This window comes from Sminthopsis crassicaudata, chromosome 3 (assembly GCF_048593235.1).
Source record: "Sminthopsis crassicaudata isolate SCR6 chromosome 3, ASM4859323v1, whole genome shotgun sequence".
In the NCBI taxonomy this organism is placed as follows: Eukaryota; Metazoa; Chordata; class Mammalia; order Dasyuromorphia; family Dasyuridae; genus Sminthopsis; species Sminthopsis crassicaudata.
The window spans coordinates 36,575,844-36,596,734 of NC_133619.1; the positions used below are offsets into that span (position 1 = coordinate 36,575,844).

General features: G+C 40.1%; 1 protein-coding gene across 9 annotated transcripts; it reads left to right on the top strand.

Moving 5' to 3' along the window:
- Positions 1-5,026: 5,026 nt before the first annotated feature.
- ZNF639 (zinc finger protein 639) lies at positions 5,027-20,891 on the top strand. Of its 9 annotated transcripts, none has more exons than XM_074298244.1 (7): positions 5,034-5,159; positions 11,575-11,633; positions 12,077-12,158; positions 12,901-12,969; positions 13,814-13,924; positions 14,908-15,042; positions 15,121-20,891. In XM_074298244.1, the coding sequence occupies exons 4-7, from the start codon at positions 12,912-12,914 to the stop codon at positions 16,275-16,277; spliced, it is 1,461 nt and encodes a 486-aa protein (XP_074154345.1). In that variant the 5' UTR covers positions 5,034-5,159; positions 11,575-11,633; positions 12,077-12,158; positions 12,901-12,911; the 3' UTR covers positions 16,278-20,891. The 9 variants fall into 9 exon arrangements, with proteins under 9 accessions (XP_074154342.1, XP_074154348.1, XP_074154350.1 ...); XM_074298242.1 differs by lacking the exon at positions 5,034-5,159 and adding an exon at positions 5,357-10,334; XM_074298243.1 differs by lacking the exon at positions 5,034-5,159 and adding an exon at positions 5,357-5,981.

Sequence of the window (20,891 nt, forward strand, 5' to 3'; positions counted from 1 at the left end):
TTTTTTTTCCCTCTAGAAGAGATCCTTTACTTGCTTTAGTACTTTGGGAGCTATGAAATAGAAATCCAAAGCCAGACTTGATGGAGAATGTTCCAAAGTCAAACTATCTTCTGACATTAATCAATCAGGTAAGTTTGTCTGGATCAGTTTACTGAATGTTCCTTCTTCAACATAAATAGGGAGAATAACTTCAGAGAGCTGTTGAGGAACTCAAACAAGATGATAAATACCAGAGTTTTGACACCATTAAAACCCCACAAAAATGTCTGTCCTTTTTGTCAGTTTTAGAAGATGTTGATTAATAATCCGATTAATAATTATTAATAATAATTGATTAATATCTGAAGACCTCATTGACATTGAATTGTTCCTATGTGTAAAAAACAAAGCCACAGCATCGTTAATATTAGAAGGGGCCTTTGACATCATCAAATCCAAATTTATCTATTCACAGATAAGGAAATAGGGTCGAAGGCAACACACAAATTGATTTTCCTAAAGTCATATAGGATCTCCTGGACTACCCAATAGTTTTCAGTAGTCTAGAACAGTCATGAATTTTATTATTTTTTATTTTAATTACATGTAAAGATGGTTTTCAACATTTATTTTTGTAATTTTTGAGCTCCAATTGTCTTTTTTCCGCCCTTCATTACCTCCCCTCTCCCCAAGCTGACTAGCAAGCTGACATGGGTTATATGTGTACATTCATTTTCAACATATTTCCTTATGAATCACATTGGAAAAGAAAAATCAAAACAAAAGGGGAAAAAAACTGAAAAAGAAAATAAAGGTGAAAATTGTATGCTTCAATTTGCATTTGATCTCCATAATTCTTTCTTTGAATGCAAATAATGTTTCCCATCCAATGTTTATTGGAATTTCCTTGGATTGCTGTGTTGCTGAGAAGAGCTAAGTAACAGTCTTTTGAGAGCTACAAAGGAGATGATTTGATCTGAGATCCAGAGCTATAAAGAACCTCTGAAATCATTTAGTCTAGCCTGTCATTATACAATAAGAACCTGAAACCTAAAGAATTTTAGTGATTTGTTCATGTTTCTTTTAAATCCAAAGGTGATCCTTTTTCAAGCTGCTTAAATCAGATCTGTTCATGGTTATGGAGTATCTTATATCCCAATCTTTATGCATGTCATTGATATGCTGAGCAGTAGGAGTGCTTTTTGACTCCTCTGGAGGCAGCCCGGGATTATGGAAGCAGGGCTAACATTAATGAAACATATGACACTCAAGTCATCTTGCTCATTTGCCCTGGCCTGCTAAAGCCCTTAGAGATTTCACAAGCTCAAAGTAAAGAGGCTGGGCCAAATCTGGACAAGAATATTCTTGCCTTACTTTGATATGAACTAGTCCTCTCCAAGGTGCTTTCTTCAATATATATTTGAATAAAAACTATTGCTCTTCCCCCCACCCCCAATCTTTATTTCTGAGGAATAAAAATGTGAAGAGTGTGACAGGAAATAAGAGGGGAAAGTTTTTAGTGGAAAGGGTACTGAAATTGGTCAGAATTCCAAGGATTTGCATCCCAAATTGTGATTTATTGCCCATCCTTAAGCAATAGTTTCTCCCTCTTAATCTCATTTCTGTAAAGTGAGGTGAATTCTGAAATTACTTCCAATTTTTTAATCTCATAATCCTGTGCAGAAGAAAAAGCTAATGAGATATGATATTTCATAAAAGATCTACTTTCCAGAAAGGGACACTGTCTGATAGACCACATTCAAATGTTGTTTATTAGGGTTCACATTTTTTTTTTTTAGAATTTTTTTTCCACAGTATATATGCATGAGTAATTTTTTAAAATAATATTATCCCTTGTATTCATTTTTTCCAAATTATCCCCCCTCCCTCTACTCCCTCCCCTTGATGACAGGCAATCCCATATATTTTACATGTGTTACAATATAACCTAGATATAATATATGTGTGTAAATACCATTTTCTTGTTGCACATTAAGTATTAGATTCCAAAGGTGTAAGTAAGTAAGTAGATAGACAGTAGTGCTAACAATTTACATTCACTTCCCAGTGTTCCTTCTCTGGGTGTAGTTATTTCTGTCCATCATTGATCAACTGTAAGTGATTCGGATCTTCTTTATGTTGAAGATATCCACTTCCATCAGAATACATCCTCATACAACATTGAAGTGTACAGCGATCTTCTGGTTCTGCTCATTTCACTCAGCAACAGTTGATGTAAGTCTCTCCAAGCCTCTCTGTATTCCTCCTGCTGGTCATTTCTTACAGAGCAATAATATTCCATAACCTTCATACACCATAATTTACTCAACCATTCTCCAATTGATGGACATCCATTCATCTTCCAGTTTCTAGCTACTACAAAAAGAGTTGCCACAAACATTTTGGCACATACAGGTCCCTTTCCGCTCTTTAGTATTTCTTTGGGATATAAGCCCAATAGCAGCAATGCTGGGTCAAAGGGTATGCACAGTTTGATAACTTTTTGGGCAAGGGGTCACATTTGTAAAGGACATTGACAACTTTTTAGGCACCAGAATAATGATTAGAGGCCAGACTTACAAGTCAGAAAAACCTGATTTGAAGTCTTTCCTTTAATGAATGAAGGTTGTGTTATCTTGGGTAAGTCACTTAACTTTGTAATACTCTAACCAACTGCAAAACTATAAATTAGAGAGCAAATGATTTCCTTTGGTTGAGGGCATGTTGCTAAACCACAGTAGACTCTTCCTATACCAATGAGATTATAGGTTCTCCAATTTAAAAAAAAAAAAAAAAAAAAAGGAAGAAAAGAAAGAAAGGCTGGCAGCTTGCATTTGTCCAGAGGAGAGCAGCTAGAATGTGAAGTAGATTAGAAATCATGTCATAGGAGGAGGATAATAGAAGGAAGAAATTAGATGATTAGTCTGGAGAAGGATAGATTGCATCAGGAGATCAGCTTTCAAATATTTGAAAGGGGCTCATGTAGAACTACAATAGAAATTATAGGTTCTACTCTAGAAGAAATCTTTAAAAATGTATTTAGTTTAGAAATCAAAATATAAAGTTACTTCAAACTCATAAATATATGTTTATATAAAAATGCATATATATGTAGTATACAGTTATTTACATTCTCTTATCAGAATGTAAGTTCCTTGAGGGATGTTTTGGTCTTTCCTTATTTCCCCTACTCTAGCACAATGAGTGGCAAATAATAGGCACTTAATAAATTCTTGTTGATTCATTGATTAAAGTTCTAGAGGCTGTAATGTTCTCTTCTTTAAATTATAATTGTTCTCTGGGAGCAGGTTTCTTGGGGAGCTTCTGGAGGCAGCCTTAGTTTCAATTCAGTTCAATAATCCCAAATGCAGCCAGGAGTTAAAGTCCTTTACTGTCTCTTTCCAAATCTCTCCTTCACTTGGGGCTCGGCTAGTTTTCTGGAGGCCTTCCGGATCTTGGTTTCAGTGTTCTCCACAGGACAGCAGGCCACCACTTCTCTGTTTTCCTTCATTCTGCCCAATTTATGAATCTCCTCGATTGAATCCTGACTCTCAATCTCCGGAAGTCCCCCTGAAGTCCCCTTTGGCCCTGACAGCTCCTCCTTATATGCCCCACACTGAGTATAACCAATCATTATATCACTAGGAAACCATTATTTGTGGTAGGATTAAATCAATGCTAAACTAGATTTAACCGTTGTCTCCTCAATTCCACTCAGTACCTTGTTTCAATTCTGGCCCATAACATCTCCTTGTAGGGTCAGATCAATCACACCGAACCACCGTGCTAAATTAGATAATTCTTGTCTCTATCCATTCCACTGACTTAGCACCTGGTAAGAATTCCAACAAGAGGCAAATTCAGCTTGAATCCAGAAAAAATCCTTAAAGATTAACACTGAAAATAATAAACATAAATAAATAGATTAACACAGCCCAAATGCCATTTACAGGGGAGAGGGTGAGTTCCCCTTTACTGCACAGCTTCAAGAAAAAGCTGGATGGCCAGTTCTCCAGGAAGTCATAGGAGATCCTCCTTCAAGCATGAACTGGGCTAGAGGAGGCAGCTGTGTAATGCAGTGGCTAATGAATCAGCGAGTCAATCTCAGAAGTAGATAGTACTAATATTAAGTACTAAGATAGTATTGATATTAAGTATTAAGCTCATGTTTCTGTAGCGTTTTCACTGCAAAGCACTCTATTCAGGAGGCAGCCTCCATTAGGAGTCAGAAAGATTTGTTTCTCCGTAGCTAGTTGTTATGTGCCGAGCACTTTACAAATTACTTATTTGATACATACAGTAAACCAGAGATACTATTGTAATCTCCATATTACAAATTGGCAAACAGGCAGAGACTGAGTGACTTGCTCAAGGCCACAATGTCTCGCCCGACTTGCAGTCTTCAAGCCCCTCTTCTTACGCATTGGGCCACAGTAGCTACTGGGAAATTCTGTTACTTTCCACGCCTAGGAGAAGTCACTTATAATGATAATAGCAAGTATTCAGAATTACAAAAAGCTTTTCATGGATGATCCTCACTGTTACCTAGAAAAGTGGGTAACTCCTTTTGCAGAGGAGGAAACCGAGACCCAGCGGAGTTAAGTGACTTGCCTAAAGTCCCAGTGCTAGGAAGAAGCTGGGTGCTTAGTACTCAGCTTTCCTGACTCCGAGCCCCGCATTCTATTCCCTGCATCACACAGCCCTCCTCCAACCCAATCCCTACTTGACCGAGGATCTCCTATAACATCCATCTTTTTTGAGGATCCGTCCCTCCGTCTGCCCACCAGGACCAGTTTGTCCAAATTCCGAGGGTCTTAGACTCCGCCTCCAAAGGCAGGTAGTGGGTTCAAACCGTGGGGGCGGGGCTCGGCCTCTGGGCGCGGGCGCCCGCAAGCGGGTGGAGGGGGAGGTGTCCGGCCGGGTGCGGTCCCACGTGGCTGGGGGCCGGCGCGCGGGAGGGCTGCTGGGCCCCTCCCCCGTCGGAGGCGGAGCGCGGGCGGTGCGGCTGCGCGGCGGGACCGGTAGGGGGCGCGCGGCGGCCGCCGCCTGCGCCGGGGCTGGAGGCTGGTGGTCGCTCCCTGGCCGGGTGTGCGTGCGACCGCCGCGCGCCCCCCTCGCGCCCCGCCGCCCCTCCCCCGCTCCGTCTCCGGAGGCGCACGGCGCAGGCGCGGAGCCAGGCGGTGAGTGCGGGCCGCGGCGGGGTCGGGCGGGGGAGGACGGGGGAGGACGGGGGAGGACGCGGGGGCCGGGGCGGGCCGGGGCCTGTGCGGGCAGCGCCCGGGCGAGGGCCGGGGCGGGCCGGGGCCTGCGGGGCGGGCGGACGGCGTGGCGTGACGCCCTCCCCGCGGCCGGCGGGCGGGCTCGGCGCGTGGCCTCCTCCCGGCGTGTCCGGGAGAGGGCGGGCAGAGCCTTTCTGCGCCACGCCACTCCACGCGAGCCCTCCCTGTGGGGCCTCAATGGCCCCATCCGCGGAGTGGGCGTGCAGAACCCCCGCGCCCATTGTACAGATGGGCAAACCTAGCCCCTTGGAGGCGGCAGTGAGTGGCTGAGAGCGTCGGGCCTGAATCCAAGTCCAGCTCAGCTTTTCAGTAGCCCCCAATCAGGCTCCGAATCGCCCTGTGCCTGGCTTCCCTCGCCAGTAAAATGGGGGGGGGGGACACTTAACACTTGCCTCCGACACTCTAGCAGTGTGATCTTGGGCAAGTCAGTCACGCGCCCCCAGCTTCAGTTTCCTTAACTGTAGCACGGGCACGATAATGCCCACACCTCTTCCCCTGGATGGTCGTGGCGCCGAGGTTAAGGTCCCTGCAAAGCGCTGCAAGCTGCGGGCTGTGCATTCCCGGGGTAACAGATCGGAGGATCCCCCCGCCCACCAGGCTTTCGAGGCGCCTCTGCTTCCCTAGAGCGCTGGCACACCTGGAGACCTCGTGTTAATGTGGCCTGACGTCCGTTCTTAATGCCATCACCATCCTCATCCGCGGCCTCCCCATCATTCCCTCCAGGTGGGAATTACTCGGGCTGAGCCCCAGGCCTGGCTCTGGCTCTGCCCCTCTCCGGTGGGAGGGGGGAAGCGTGGGACTAGCAGATTGTTTGGAAGCCGTTCCGACGGAGCTTGGCTCCATTGCCTAGGAGCCCAGGGTCGGAGATGCCGAGAAGCCCAGGCCTTGCCTTAAGGAACCTGAGCCTCAATGGGGCCATGGTTCGCTACTAAGTTACATAGAATAAGTAACTTACATAGAGATACAGTGTAACCGCAAAACGATCGTGAGGGAAGCGGTGCCGGGAGAGCAGGCGCCAAAGGCCTCTGCTCTGAGCTGCCTGGCAGCTGTCTGAGGGAGGCTCGAGGAGGTGAAGGAAAAGGAGGGCGATCCTGGCATGAGGAGCTGCTGCTGCAAAGGCGTGGTGGCAGGAGATGTTCCTAGGCCAGGCTCTCTGGATCTCAGAATGTGGCCAGGGTCACTTAGGATTTTAAATGCCAAACAGAAGAAAGTTCATATTTTTTCCTGGAAGTACTAGGGAGCCATCAGAGGTTAACAGTTTGATTTTATGGAATGTACCTTAGGAAGATCACTTTGACAGCTAAATGGAAGATGGATTAGAGTGAGGAGAGGTAAGACCAGGAGGCTCTTCAGAAGGCCATTGTAAGTAGCTCCCCATCCTGGGCCTCCCAAGGATACAATACCACTTACTAATATGTGGAACTTTGGGCAGAGTCCCTTTCCTTCAGACACCAACTGTCTGCCTCAGTTTCCTCAACTGTAAAATAAGAGTTAACATTAATAGCATATACCTGTCAGGGTAACCACCCTGAGGATCAAATAAGAAATGGCCTGGCACATAGGAGGTATGTAATAAATGCATGTTTCCTTCCCCTTCTTGGGCATATCACCAAGAAGAGAAGGTTAGCAAAAATCCTGGGAAATTTGGGGTTCCTAAAAGCAAACTCTTGAGCTAGAAGAGAGGATATGATGATAACTCTGTGAGACCTGACATCGCTTAGGCTATAGGGTGGGAGAGTTGGAGTAGTCAAGGTTGTCATCCTGGGTGCTGTGAGAGTGTTATTCCCTTCAACAGAAATAGCGAAGTTTTGAGAAAGGTAATGATTTTTGAGGAAGGTAATGATTCTTGTCTGGAAGATTTTCACTTTAAGAAACTTATAGGATATTGTAAATGCCCAGCACACAGTTATCGATGCCAATTTGGGGTTAAGTAACTAGAAAGGGCAAGCTACTTATACTTAGCCTTTCTGAGCCTTCGTGTACTCATTTGCAATAAGAGCTGTTTGTCCTAAATGATCTTCATGAAGCCTTCTGCATGTAGGATTTAGGATCTTGGTTGATCGGAGCTTCTGTCCTACTTCCTCCTGTTTGCCTTGGCTTCTGGTTGCTTCATTGATTTGTCCTCTAGTACAAAGGGACAGATCTAGAAAGAAAACTTGCCTCTGACCTAATTCTTGGTGATCGGGTTGCCTCTTAATCCAGTCCTTTCTCCTTTCTCCTTCCTCCTTGTTCCACTCTGTATGGGATCCATTCAGATACTGTCACACTGACTTAAGTGGGCATTGTTTTACATTGCTTATTCTGACAGGCCATCACTCCCTCAGCCAGCGGAAATAAAAATACCTGTCAGGAAAATGTTACCTTCAGTCTCTGCCAGGAAAGACCCTTCTTTTTTGAGGTGTATTGGAGGCAGATATACTCCCCACCAACTGGGCTAGAGCAGGACGTTTCTTAGGCTGAGAGGCTGGCCTCTACTCTTGGATGCTCCTTACCATAGTGGTACAACAAGAGTTAATATTTATGAATATCGATCATATTGTTGGAAATATGTAATAAATGACCAAGGAGAAGGAATCAATGAATGAAAAAGTATCAAGCACTTGCATTATGGATACAAATAGGAAAAAAAGAAAGAGCTCTGCTAAGAAGACAACAGCACCTGGAGGAACATTCAGAGAGCAAGTCTAGTGGTCTCCTTGGTAGAGAATGGAGCTTGGCTGGAAGGGTTACAGCCAGCAATTACAGGTTTTGAGATCAGCTCTTTATTGACAGTTAATTGGGATGCCATCAGGCGTCCTCCTGGCACGAAACACCGAGTTTCACTTTTTAAAAAATAATCTTGGGAAAGAGTAAATATACAATATATTTTTTTTTAATCCACATCTATAATACTTTAAGGTTTAGGGGGCTGTTTCTTTGCAATACCTTATGGGTACAAATGCCATTATCCACATCTTAAAGAGAAAGTCTTAGTACTCGCAGGTTGTAACTTGCCCCCATTATATAATGTTATTACTGAGATTTATTCCCAGCTTCCCTGAATCCGAATCTCTTCTGTGACTTTGGCATTTTGCCCTCCTACATGAAGCCAGAAAGGGCCTCCCTGTCCTTGGAGATCAAGGAAATTGTGTCCTCCTAAGGTGTTATTTGCCTGAGGTAATGACTAACTCAGGGCTTGGACTCCAAATTGAAGCACAAAGCACCTTTGTGCCAAGCACTGTATTTAAGTAAAAAAAGGTAAATAACAGTGAGTGTTATATACTGTTATCCCTTCATGTGAAGACTGATATATCATGGGTTGACATAAGAAATTAAATGGGAATTTTTAAGGGACTTGATGGAAGCTGCAGATGACACACAAAAAGTTTAGAAACTCAGAAGTGCATAAAATATGTTCATAGTATTACTATATTTTATCTTTTTAATACCATAATAGTTCAGATTTCTTTTCTCATATGGAGAGAAGGCCAAAATTTTTCATGGAAGATTTTCTAGATCGGGAGAGGGGTGTTTGTCATTCCTCTAACTGCTTTGATGTGGAAGGAATAACTGTAAATGATGTTGTTATACCAAGACAAAAACAAGTTTGACCACTAGAAGCCTAAATTCATTCAATTGATGAGCCAACATTGATGTACATATAAAATGTACGCAAAGAAAATCTGAGGTAATGTGGGAACACTAGTAAAGCATGTAGCCTGAGCAGTCAGGGTGGAGAGAAACTAGGAATTATAAGGGTGAGGAAAAAATGTATTGTAGGGATAGAGAGAAGTCTGGGCAAAAGCTTAGAGATGGTTCCTGTGCAACAAGAAAATGTTTAATTTGGCTGAACCAAAGAATATTCAAAGACAGATTGTTAGGTTCTTACTAGATGCTAAGTCCGAACTTAACAATTCTCTATCTTAGGGTTCACACCTTTAAAAGGAATTTACACCTTTATTTTTAATTTTTTTAATTTTTTCTGAGGCCGGGGTTAAGTGACTTGCCCAGGGTCACACAGCTAAGAGTCTACACCTTTAAAAGGAGCTAGTTCATTGGTTGTAGGAGTTCCCACAAGTCCATTCTCTGGGAAGATAAAAGGAGGCAACATTGAGTCTGGAGAGCAGTCAGGATTGGATTAAGGACTAGGCTTCCCAGAACTTCAGGGAAGCTGGAGGAGATTCAGAGCCAGGATTCAGGAAGAAGGGGATTTGAGATTCTACCTTAATGCTAACTAGAGGCTTTGGATTCAGAGGGAGCTAGAGACTGAAGCTGGCTGGAGAGATTCTGACAGGAAAAGATTCAAGACTTTGAAAGACAATATAGAACTAAAGCCAAGGCTACCTCCCCAGAAGCTCCCTAAGAGACTCCTCCCAGAGAATGATCACAAATCTAGAGACAACAGAACATTACAACAGATAATAAGTAATAATGCTAGAAAGGTTAAAGGAGGGGTTGTAAAAAAAGCTTAAAATGCCAAAAAGTTTAGATTTAGTCTTAGAAGCAATAGAGAGTTGTTAGAGCTTATTGAGCTGGAGAAATGCCATGGATGGAGTGGTATGATAGTGATATGTTACTTTGACAGCTTCATGAAGCTTGTGCCTGAAATGTGCGGGCCCCTTATAGAAGAGTATCTTTGTAGCAAGTGCTCATACTTTAGTTGGAAGAAGCAGACAAGTTAAATAGCTATAAAATATCCAAATAGTTTGACAGTAGGAGTCCTGGGGCTTTCACATAGTATAATAAATATTGCTTGTCTTAGAATTAAGTTAGATGAGTCAGAGGTCACATAATGTGGGTAAGAGTTTGATCTGGAAAGCCCTAATCATGGATGGTAAGATTATGCTATATTAAAGGAACAGTTAGGTGGCACAATGTATGGAGAGTGCCCTGAGGTTAGAGTCAGAAAGACCTGAGTTCAAATCCAGCCTTAGACATTTCCTAGCTGTGGGTCATTGGACAACTCACTTAACTCTCAGTTTCCTCTTCTGTCAAATGAGCCAGAGAAAGAAATGGCAAAGCACTCCATTATTTCTGCCAGGAAAATCCCAATGGGGTCAGCAGGAGTCAGATGTGAATGACAACTAAACAAAAAGAGTAAGTGGGATCTTGGTTCAAGTTTTTGGTCACTAGGAATGAATACACTAGTAAGCATTGTGATAAGAGTCTGTGTGTCTTTCTCACTTTTGCTCTTTTGCCCCATTTTTCTCTATCTCCTTACCCCTCTTCTCTTTCCCTCTCCCTATTTCTTTTCCTCATCAATTCCACTTCTAACGTGTCTTATGAGCAGCCTGTGGATTTGTCATACCCCCACTTCCATTCTTTTAAAATCTGTCATTCATACATAATTCTCCTAAGAATCTACATTGGTTCTTTGTTGATTTTCCAAACTAATTATTTCAAATTCATTCCTATAAGTCCTTTCTGCTTTTCTCCCCAAACTCAATATTCCCTTCCCTCCTTTGCCTTTTTACAGGCTCTCCTTGAACACTTAGAATGCCATCTTCCCTCACTTCTGCCTTTTAGAATACATTCATTCCTTAGAATCCTTAGTTTCCTTCATGGTTCTAGGGTTTGATTCAGATGTTATCTTCCTAGTGAAATCTTCCCTGATTGCCTTCCTCAAATCACGTTTGTTTGCTTTTTCAGTTTAAATGTTTTAGTCTTTCTCATTCAGTAAAATGTAAACTCTTTGAGGGAGGGACTATTTTAAATCTTTGTTTTTATATCCCCAATTCCTCATATATTGTAGGGGTTTGACAAAGGTTTTTTTGATTCGGTTTAAATATTTGTATTACTATGCACATGTATTTCAGTCCTAAATAGAAAACCTTTTTTATAAGAATGGTCACATGGTCTATTCACTCAGTTGAATAAACATATATTATGTGCTTGCAGGCACTTAAGGGCTGCTGAGTGAATCAGGAGATTCAAAAGTGATGTGAAAAATCATCCCTAACTTCAAAATCATATGAGGAAATATGTAGTTTAAGTTATAGGTAATGTAATTGATCATTTTAAACCACAAAAGAAAATGCCTGCTTGTCTTGTGCAGTACAACAGGAATAAAATATGGATTTAGTCCAGTCCAAAAATGAGAAGCCTGGTTTCTTGCTCTGAGAGATTGTGAGTGATAATCCATTTCACCAAAATTTAAGGTTATTTCCTAGATGTAGTCAAATTCTGTCTCTGATTCAGAGGTCACTCCAGTGATGGTTAGATAAACAATCTCTAGTGGAATGAGCTTTGATTTCAGAAGGATGGTGATCCCTCTGCCTTTTGTTTCTTCTTCTGATGTTTCTTACGTATATATGGCCTAAACTCTATCCCTTTACAGAGTCTCAAGAGGTTTGGTATTGAAAGAGAGTTGAGGAGTTCATTGGAAAGCAACAAAAGGTAAATGAGAGCAAATAGAAGTCTGATTCTGATCACACTGGAAGGGACCTTGGAGGTCATTTAGTTTGATAACTCCCTCCCTTTACAGATGAGGAACTTGAGACCTGGAGAAGTCATGTGACTTGCCTAGCTTGGCTCACACCTGTAGTAAAGGTCTGAAGCATGGCTCAAAGCCAGGTGTCCCTGACTCCTAGGGTCAGCACACTCTACATCACACACTATGCTGCTCACAAGTCTAGACAGTATCTACTAAATTTTCAAGTAAAAATTTGACTGATTTGACTTTCCTTTCAGTCCTTTTGGTGTTTTAGGGTGCTTATTTTGGAATTGTGGAGGTATTCTTACGCCTTAGAAACTTCTCTTTGTTTTTGCTACAAATTATCTGGCCATCTTTGGGAGTCTTTTGATTGCCTGACCTTTTTGTTGTTGTGTTTTATTTACAGGTATTTTCCCTACTTGTGGAAGTATTGTAATATAGCATTCCTTTGTTGTTCTTCCAGATTCCATTATTAAGAATTACACCAAGTAAGTTAGTTGGAAAGGGATTTTTCATCATATTTACAGCGGTTTTGGGGAATGTGACGCTTTCATGTTGGTAGTCCCAGCTTTGAGTGGTTTTCACTTGGACTGCCTGGATCACCAGTAGAATGTTGAATATGACTTCATAGTTGAGCAAAGGAATTTTCTCTAGAACAACTTTGTATTCCCTGGGAACCAGGAATGATTGCAGATTGGCTCTAGTCATTTTGAGAGAAATGTTTGGAGTCTGTAGTAAAAATTCCAGATTGTAGAACTGTATCTGTGGAATTCTCTGTATAGTAACTAATGTCACATCATAGACTTCGTTGGTTTTTTTTAGTGTTTATAAGTTTTGAATACAAGGGTTTTAATGAATTAAAAGCAGTCTTTATAATAGAAAAACAGCTTGATATAATAATTTGTAGTTGTCAGAAGTAGTTTTAACGTATTATATATAGAGAGAGGAAGGGAGGCTGAGGGTTTCCAACCAAAACTAAGAAATAAAACTGCAACCGATACCTTAATTTAATACTTAAAAAATAAATACAAAATATAAGTAGAAACAATTTAATGTACTTCTTTTATGAAGTAGGTTATCAGTTGGCCCACATTTTCTAATTTTCTTGTTTCCTTTTTTTTTTTTTTTTTTTTTTTTTTTATTGCATGATAGCAAAGATTCTTGGTTTCAATATTAGCTTTTTTCCACAAAATTCCCTGTTTTAAATAAATTATTTTCATTTATTTTTAGATTGAAAAGATATGAATGAACATCCTAAAAAAAGGAAAAGGAAGACTCTTCACCCTTCTCGTTATTCAGGTCAATATGTAATTTCTTTATTTTAAATTTATGGATTAATACAGTTTTTCTGTGTAATCCTGGTCTCTGTCAAAAAGAACATCAGATAAAGGTTGAAATGCAAAGGTGATGACATTATTTCTTCTGAATGTTTATAGTCTAATATCAACAATATATTGTTCACCTATTTCATGTATGTACCTGTATATGTTATAATGTGTGTATATTTTTTGCAGATAGATCAGTGTTTCTTTTCCCCATCAGTAGAAGATATTTTACAAGCCAAATACTTTTATTGCATTCTAAGTGTTAACACACTCCTTTGTCAGTTATTTTAAAAAGCTAAACTCTTTGTTGATTGTGTAATTTTGGCCTGTGGTTTAATTTGGTCCTGTACTGCATAAGCAAAGAGTGATATAATGACCAGGGTGACTTGGTCTCATTGGTATGGAGGTGTCATACCTCCATTCTTCACATTTGGTATTTGTGATAGGCTCAGACTTATTGGTTGGACCATAAACCCCTGGATTCTTTATTCCTGGAACAATGCCTGTCCTCCTGTTGTTTCCACACCATCTAAGTACTAAGGCCAGAATTGAGAGACCTCAAAGAGCCTTCCATCCCCAGGGGCTGATCCTTAGTCTGACCTTTACCCGTGTAAGTGGAAGACTTAAGGAAGCTCTGAAGGACTTGGGTCTTCTTTGTGGTGAATTCATATTAATTTTTTAAATTCTAACCCTGTGGGCAGAACTTTGATTGAAAATGTGGTGAGCTGAACAAATATCTAAGGAAAACTAATGCCTTTTAAAGTACAAATTACTTGGCATGAATGTAACATGGATATATCATCTTTGTTTGTATTCAGATTCTACTGGAATAACCAAAATTGCAGATGGATTCAATGGAATTTTCTCTGATCATTGTTACAGTGTCTGTTCTATAAGACAGCCAGATTTAAAATATTTTGAGAACAGAGGTAAATATTTGAAGTGTATTTTAATTGAAATATATTTATTTTAAAGTCCATGTTTTCCTCTCTTACTCTTCTTGAAAATGTGAATGAGATTATTGATTGAAATCATTCAAATGAATTGAAATTTTTTAAATTGTTTTTAAATATGTACATAAAAATCTCACCTGGTCCCTTGATCGACTGTCGCCCCATGACTGAGTGGCAAAGGCACAGAGAGTAACCGTGGGTCTTGGTGAATTACTCACCCTCCTCTTATTCTCATTCACCCACCCCTCTCATTTCTTGCTTCTCATATAGTTAGTTTGAAGGAGCAATAAGAATAAAAAGCACAGAGCCCTCTCAGAGTCACAGAGTATTGGTGGTCTTAAGTTGTACCTTTTGACTTGTTCCTACATCTGAGAACTTTAGATGAGGAAGGAAATTTAGAGATCTAGTCCATCCCACTCCTATTTTACACATGAGGAAATTGAAGGTCACTGAGATTGAGGGATTTGATTCTGTCACAGAACCCAGAGAGGAAATTCACTCCACTTATACAAGTTTGCCACTTTATTGTGGTGTGGAATTGTGGAGAGCTTGCTGGGAGCTCTGAAAGGTTCATCAATTTGCTTGAAGCCACACAACCAGAGAGTGTTGAAGCAGGTTTTCCTCACCCTGCCTGCTTCACATTCATTATGTCCTGCTGCCCTAATCTGGATAGCTCTAACTTATTCCAGCCTCAAAATGTGGGGGGCTAGAGAGCAAATATATGCCCCAAACTCCTGGATTGGATGCAGCATTCCTGTACACTGTATATTTTAAATAGTGAGGATCAAAGCCTATTCTTTGAAGGGAGTAGGGGAGAGAGGAATAAAGAAGGAGAAAATAGGAATCTCCATTCATGTCCATAGGTGTTCATAATGTGTCTGCTTTAATCCTGTAAATCCTTTGTAAGAAAATTAATCCTTGAACATTATAATGATATAAATTCCATTTCCTCTGTCCAGATGAAGATTCTGATCCAGAGACATCAAATGACTTGCCTCAATTCACCGAAGGTATTAAAGCAAGGAACAGAAATCCAACCCACCTGGTTCCCAGTCCTGTGCTCAGGATTCTAGATCATGCTGCCTTTTCTGCAGGTTGGGAAAAGTCAGCGTTTTTTGTATTTTCCAGGTAGTTCGATATGTTTTTCTCACTGTTTTGTCTTTTTCTTTTAGAGAAATCTGCTGATATTGAAATTTGTGAGGAATGTGACTCCCCAGAGTCGATTCGCCAGCAGCCTCATGAGGAGAGCCCCATCGAGGTGCGCACTGCTGAAGACGTGCCCATTGCTGCCGAGGTGCATGCCATCTCCGAGGATTATGATGTTGAGACCGAAAACCTGTCTTCCGAGAGCCTCCAGGACCAAGTTGAAGAGGAGCCCCCCGCTAAGCTGTGTAAAATGCTGGATAAGAGCCAGGCTTTGAATGTCACTGCTCAGCAGAAGTGGCCCTTACTGAGAGCAAACAGCAGCGGCCTCTACAAGTGTGAGCTGTGCGAGTTCAACAGCAAGTACTTCTCTGACTTAAAGCAGCACGTGGTCCTCAAGCACAAGCGCGCTGACGCCGCCAATGTCTGCAGAGTCTGCAAAGAATCCTTCTCGACCAACATGCTCCTGCTCGAGCACTCCAAACTGCATGAGGAGGACCCCTACCTGTGCAAATACTGTGATTACAGAACAGTGCTCCTGGAGAGCCTGAGCCAGCACATTGCTGATGCCCACTTCAGCGACCACCTGTACTGGTGCGAGCAGTGTGACCTGCAGTTCTCCTCCAGCAGCGAGCTCTATCTGCACTTCCAGGAGCACAGCTGTGACGAGCAGTACCTATGCCAGTTCTGCGAGCATGAGACCAATGATCCCGAGGATCTGCACAGCCATGTCGTCAATGAGCACGCCTGCCGACTGATGGAGCTGAGCGACAAGGAGAGTGGCGCTGGTGAGCACGGCCACTACAGCCTGCTCGGCAGGATCACCTTTGACAAGTGCAAGAACTTCTTCGTCTGTCAGGTGTGTGGTTTTCGAAGTAGACTGCACACAAATGTAAACAGGCACGTGGCCATTGAGCACACAAAAATTTTCCCCCATGTTTGTGATGACTGTGGGAAGGGCTTCTCGAGCATGTTAGAATACTGCAAACATTTAAATTCACATTTGTCTGAGGGGATTTATTTATGCCAGTACTGTGAATATTCCACAGGACAGATTGAAGATCTTAAAACTCACCTAGATTTCAGGCATGCAGCTGACTTACCTCATAAATGTAATGACTGCTTAATGAGGTTTAGGAATGAGAGGGAACTTCTAAGTCACCTTACAATCCATGAGACAGCTTGATTGTTTTTACCTTAATCTACAGAGTGTGGTGTAAAATAATAAATTCATCTTTTATTAGAGATTATAAAATTGATGGTTTTAATAATGATACTGCTGAGGGTTATAGCAGATTTATTTATTTATTTATTTATTTTGGTGGAGGGTTTTTTCGGTTAGTGTGGAGATTTTTCAGCATGAGGACATCTTAAATGTGCTGCTGTTGGTTTTGTCCTACTAGATTTTGGGCAGCCTGCCAGTTGGCCTGTGCTCTTAGGTATCAAGATGAGAGAGGCAGAAGCTTGGAGGCTTGGGGTGGAAAGATTATAAATAGACTATTATCTTTTAGTAACTTTAACTGCCTCACCCTTTTTGAAGATACAAAAGTAAAAATAATTCTTCACTTATCTGGCATTTCTATTGGAAGAAGTCATCCAAGTACTTAAGTACAGCAGGGATAGGGCAGGTTAGAGGCAGAGAGAGAGTGAGTGTGTGTGTGTGTGTGTGTGTGTGTGTGTGTGTGTGTGTGTGTGTGTACAAACCTGTATATATAATTAAACTATTTCTAAGATGAGGACCCAGATCTTCTACTTATTCTCCCTTCCAGTCTTCATTCCCAAGGCATTAAGATAGCCCTTCCATCTCAATCTACAATTATATAAATGCTCTTAGTTGTGGTGATAAATTATTCTCTTGGTAGTTTCTCTTAAAAAATAAAAACTACCCTTCTGTCCCATTCCCCCCTTGCTAAATTCATTTACTCCTCCATTAAGAGGAGTGTAAGATTAAGATTTGGTTTGGTTTGGGTTTTTTTTGGTTGTTGGTTTGTTGTTTGTTAGTGTGGAAAACTCTCCACAGTACAAATTCACAACTTGTTTGTGACTCTTTAGGCAATACCAAGAGCTACACTAAAACCCTACCATTGTGTTAAGTGTAACAATACCCGATGATGAAATGAAGAATGTTTCCTAAAAGAGATTGCAAAAGTACTTAATTGAAGCTCTTAAATCTTTGAGTGAGCAATGGTAAACCAAACAAATTACTTCATAGTCTTTTAGTTCAACATTGTTGCCACTCCCACAGCCCCTAGTTTTGCCAAACCACAGTTGGCTTTTGGATGTCAGTCTTTCACAAACCAATTCCATTTCTTGTGTATTGGTGTCACTGTATATGGTGCATCTACTTATCCACCTTCAGTTGCAAAATCTCAGCATCCAGTGGTGTCTTAGAATCAGGGACTTGGCATTTCAGTGTTACAATTAAATCCCAACTTTAGTAAAGTCATTTACCCAAAGTCACAAGGCAACTAAATGGCAAAATCTGACCCAGATTTCTTGCTGTGCTTTCTCATGCCCATCCCACCTAACTTTTCATCACTTTTGGTACCCTGGCTTCATCCATGCCCATGCTTGTCCAATAGTGAAACTGACTTGTAGGGAACAGCATGTTAAAAGTGGTCACGTTAGTACTTCATATTTTTGTGAACTGCTTTTTGGTCACAAATTATGACTTTCTTGGTGATCAGGTACTTGACACTGAATAAGTGAGGTTTAAGTAGAAGAGCCCATTGGAAAAGGCTTTAAAAGTATAATTATGTTACAGTTTATAACATGATGAGCCTAGAACTGAGGTCCTCACCGTCAGTGTCAGAAGGGGCACTCTTTGGGTACTTTTGACATTGTCCTAATTTTCAGTCAAACAGTCAAATTTTATTTGACAATAAGCTGCTGACAGCCTAAGATGCACCAGTTGCTTTCAGGTCCGTAGTTTTCACTTAGTGGAATTATTTGGAAAACCATGCTTTTATTTTTCCTCTGAATGCAGACCTAATTTTTACTGTGCTTACTTTCTTCTTGGCCACATTTCTATTCCAGGGACACATGGGTAATCATGCTTTATAGAAGTCAATACAAAAGAATTCTAACTGGAATCTTGGCAGCAGAGGCGAGCAGTGTGATGTGCTTACCTAAAAAGATCTTGGCTTAGCATGTTCTGTTTCTCTCTGTGTCTCTCTCTCCACGATGAAAGTTTTTGTTTTTCAAAGAGACATTAGTTTTTAAATTAAAGGAACTTCTGCACTCTGTGAGTTTAGGAAAAGCTCTTCTCACAATTTTTAAGTTGGCCAGTTAAGTTAGGTCTCAATTTTGGCTTTAGTTGATGTTTGATTCACTAAATCCTGGTGAGTTTCTTCACCACATGCTTCAATAATCTAGGTAGTAGATTATAGCTATATCAAAATACTTTTGTTTTTAAGCATCATACAAAAATATAGTAGGAAAAACTATAAAACCTTACATTCATCATCTCAGCATTCTATCAGTCAAATAATAAAATATGATAAAGGACGTGATCTGTCAGTTTTTAAATCAGCCTTTTTATAAGATTCTCTTTTGGTTACTGAAGAGTTTGAAAGGAATGTTTCCCATTTGGCTACCACAGTAGCTTCTGACTACTTTTCAACCTAAACTGCTGCAATTAACAAGAAGTTAAAAGCACTGGTGATATGTAAATTATATATAGCTTTTATAAAAAAGCAATCAAAATCAAAGAACTTAAGAAATCAAAATGAGATTCTAGACAAAGGAAAGGTTGATCATGGTCTTATTTTTTGATTTTTGCCAAGGTTAAATGATCTGAGAGTATTTGCTGTGTCATTGTTTACCTCTTGGTTATACATTCCCTCTCCCACCATTAAATGTCCATGTCCATCCCCAATAATTGTCTGAATTGTAGAAATGAAACTAGACTTAAAAGGATTTAAATTTTCTCACCTTTAATTCTTAATTTCAGTTCCAGTGAATGAATCTTGAGAATTTACACGTGTGAAACTTTAATATTTTTAAAATTCTGCCTCATCTTTACTTACATTTCATGTAAAATTTTTATGCTGCCATAGTTTTCTCTTTGAACAACTCTTAACCCAAAAATAAGAGAACTAGAGAAAGAGCATCATGGTAATTAAAGAGGGGAAATGGCAGCTTTTCTATATGTGTTGAATGTATTTATTAAACAACAAGAAATTTTTATATAAATCCATATTTAAAGTATTTATGCTGTGATATTGTCTTGTTAATATAAAGTTACAAAATGAACATATGCTCATAATACTTAATGTTTTTTAAAAGTTGATTTTAATCTTTTATTTGTTGAGTTTGAGGGTATGATTTTCTCTATATCAAAACCATTGTGTATTAAAGAGAATTTTTTGAACAGTGAATTCTAACGTGGAAGTACCATGAACTATTTTTGGTGATGCATCTTCTTAGAGGTATTCTTACAAGTACTTTTCATATACAACTACTGGAAGTTTGAGAATGGAAACAACAATACTTGTGTTTTTTTTAATTTACAGTATAAAAATAGGAATTATAAAAAACAAATATGAAAATGCTAGTTGTAGATTTTACATTGCAGCTTTAATTGTTGATTAGAAACTTTGCTAGTTTGTCTCAGCATACTAAGATTGTATAATTTTCAAATAAAATAGCCTTGCATCCAAATACATCACAATCCAAAGCAACCATGGGCAATTAGGAACATAAATCTTTTGAACTATGATTGTTAAGTAAATGTATCATAATATAATCATTTCATTTCTATAATTTGAAAATTAAGCACCAATGATTTCTAAAGGGAATTTTCAACATAATAAGCTGTTACAACGTAATTTAAAGAAGCAAATAATTTCAAGCTATCATCGTATGAGCAGAGCAATTAATTTGGAGCCAAAGGACTTGAGATCCTGGCTATTATTTGCTCCAGTGTGATTTAAAGGAGCCTCAGGTTTACGAGATTGGATGATCTGTAAGGCTCCTGCAGCTTTCCTCTTCCTATGACCTAATAGTGACTCAGAATTTCAGAAGAAACAAGACTAACCTCATATCATGAGGAAGTATAATATCAAGATTTATTGTCTATTTGGGTCAGTCAGGATCTAGAGACTCCTAATCTTCATCACTCTAGCCAGTAGGCGTCAACCCGTCAAAACAATTTCTGTAAAATATTTGATTCATTTGTTCATATTATTGGATTTAGAACATTGATGAATAGAGTAGTTGGAATTACTAACCAACTTTGACTTTGTGACTGGTCATTTTAGCCCACAGACTTTACAAAGCCCTTCCGTCTAGCAATTGTTCCAGGCCTGCTTAGACTTCTTGTCTAAGACTCTTTCCATCACTGCCCCATGTCCTTTGTTCAGTTGTATTTAGTTGCTACACTTTTCTTTCCCTCTCCTTGTTTTACCAGATTAGAACCTACTTAAATCTTCCTGATTTCAACCTTAAATTCTTCCCAGCCATCTTTTAAAAATTTCAGAAATTCTCCAGAAACCTATTTCCTAATGATTAGTTATCCTTTTTGTTCTGAAATTTTTAAAAGCTCTTCCCTCGCTCCATTTTCTAAACCTCATTCGCTTTGTACCCTATACCATGCCAAAGACACTCGACTTGTATATTATTATGTAAATGCATACAGTATTACAAACGTGTTTATATAAATATATGTCTGTACAGTTTTGCCCTGCCATGTTTGGATATGTCAAATGTGTTTCATTTTAGTTTGTGAGTAGTGAGTTAATTTGTTAAGTATACAAAAGAATACGATACAAGTCTTAATAAATACTTTTAAATGGTAAAA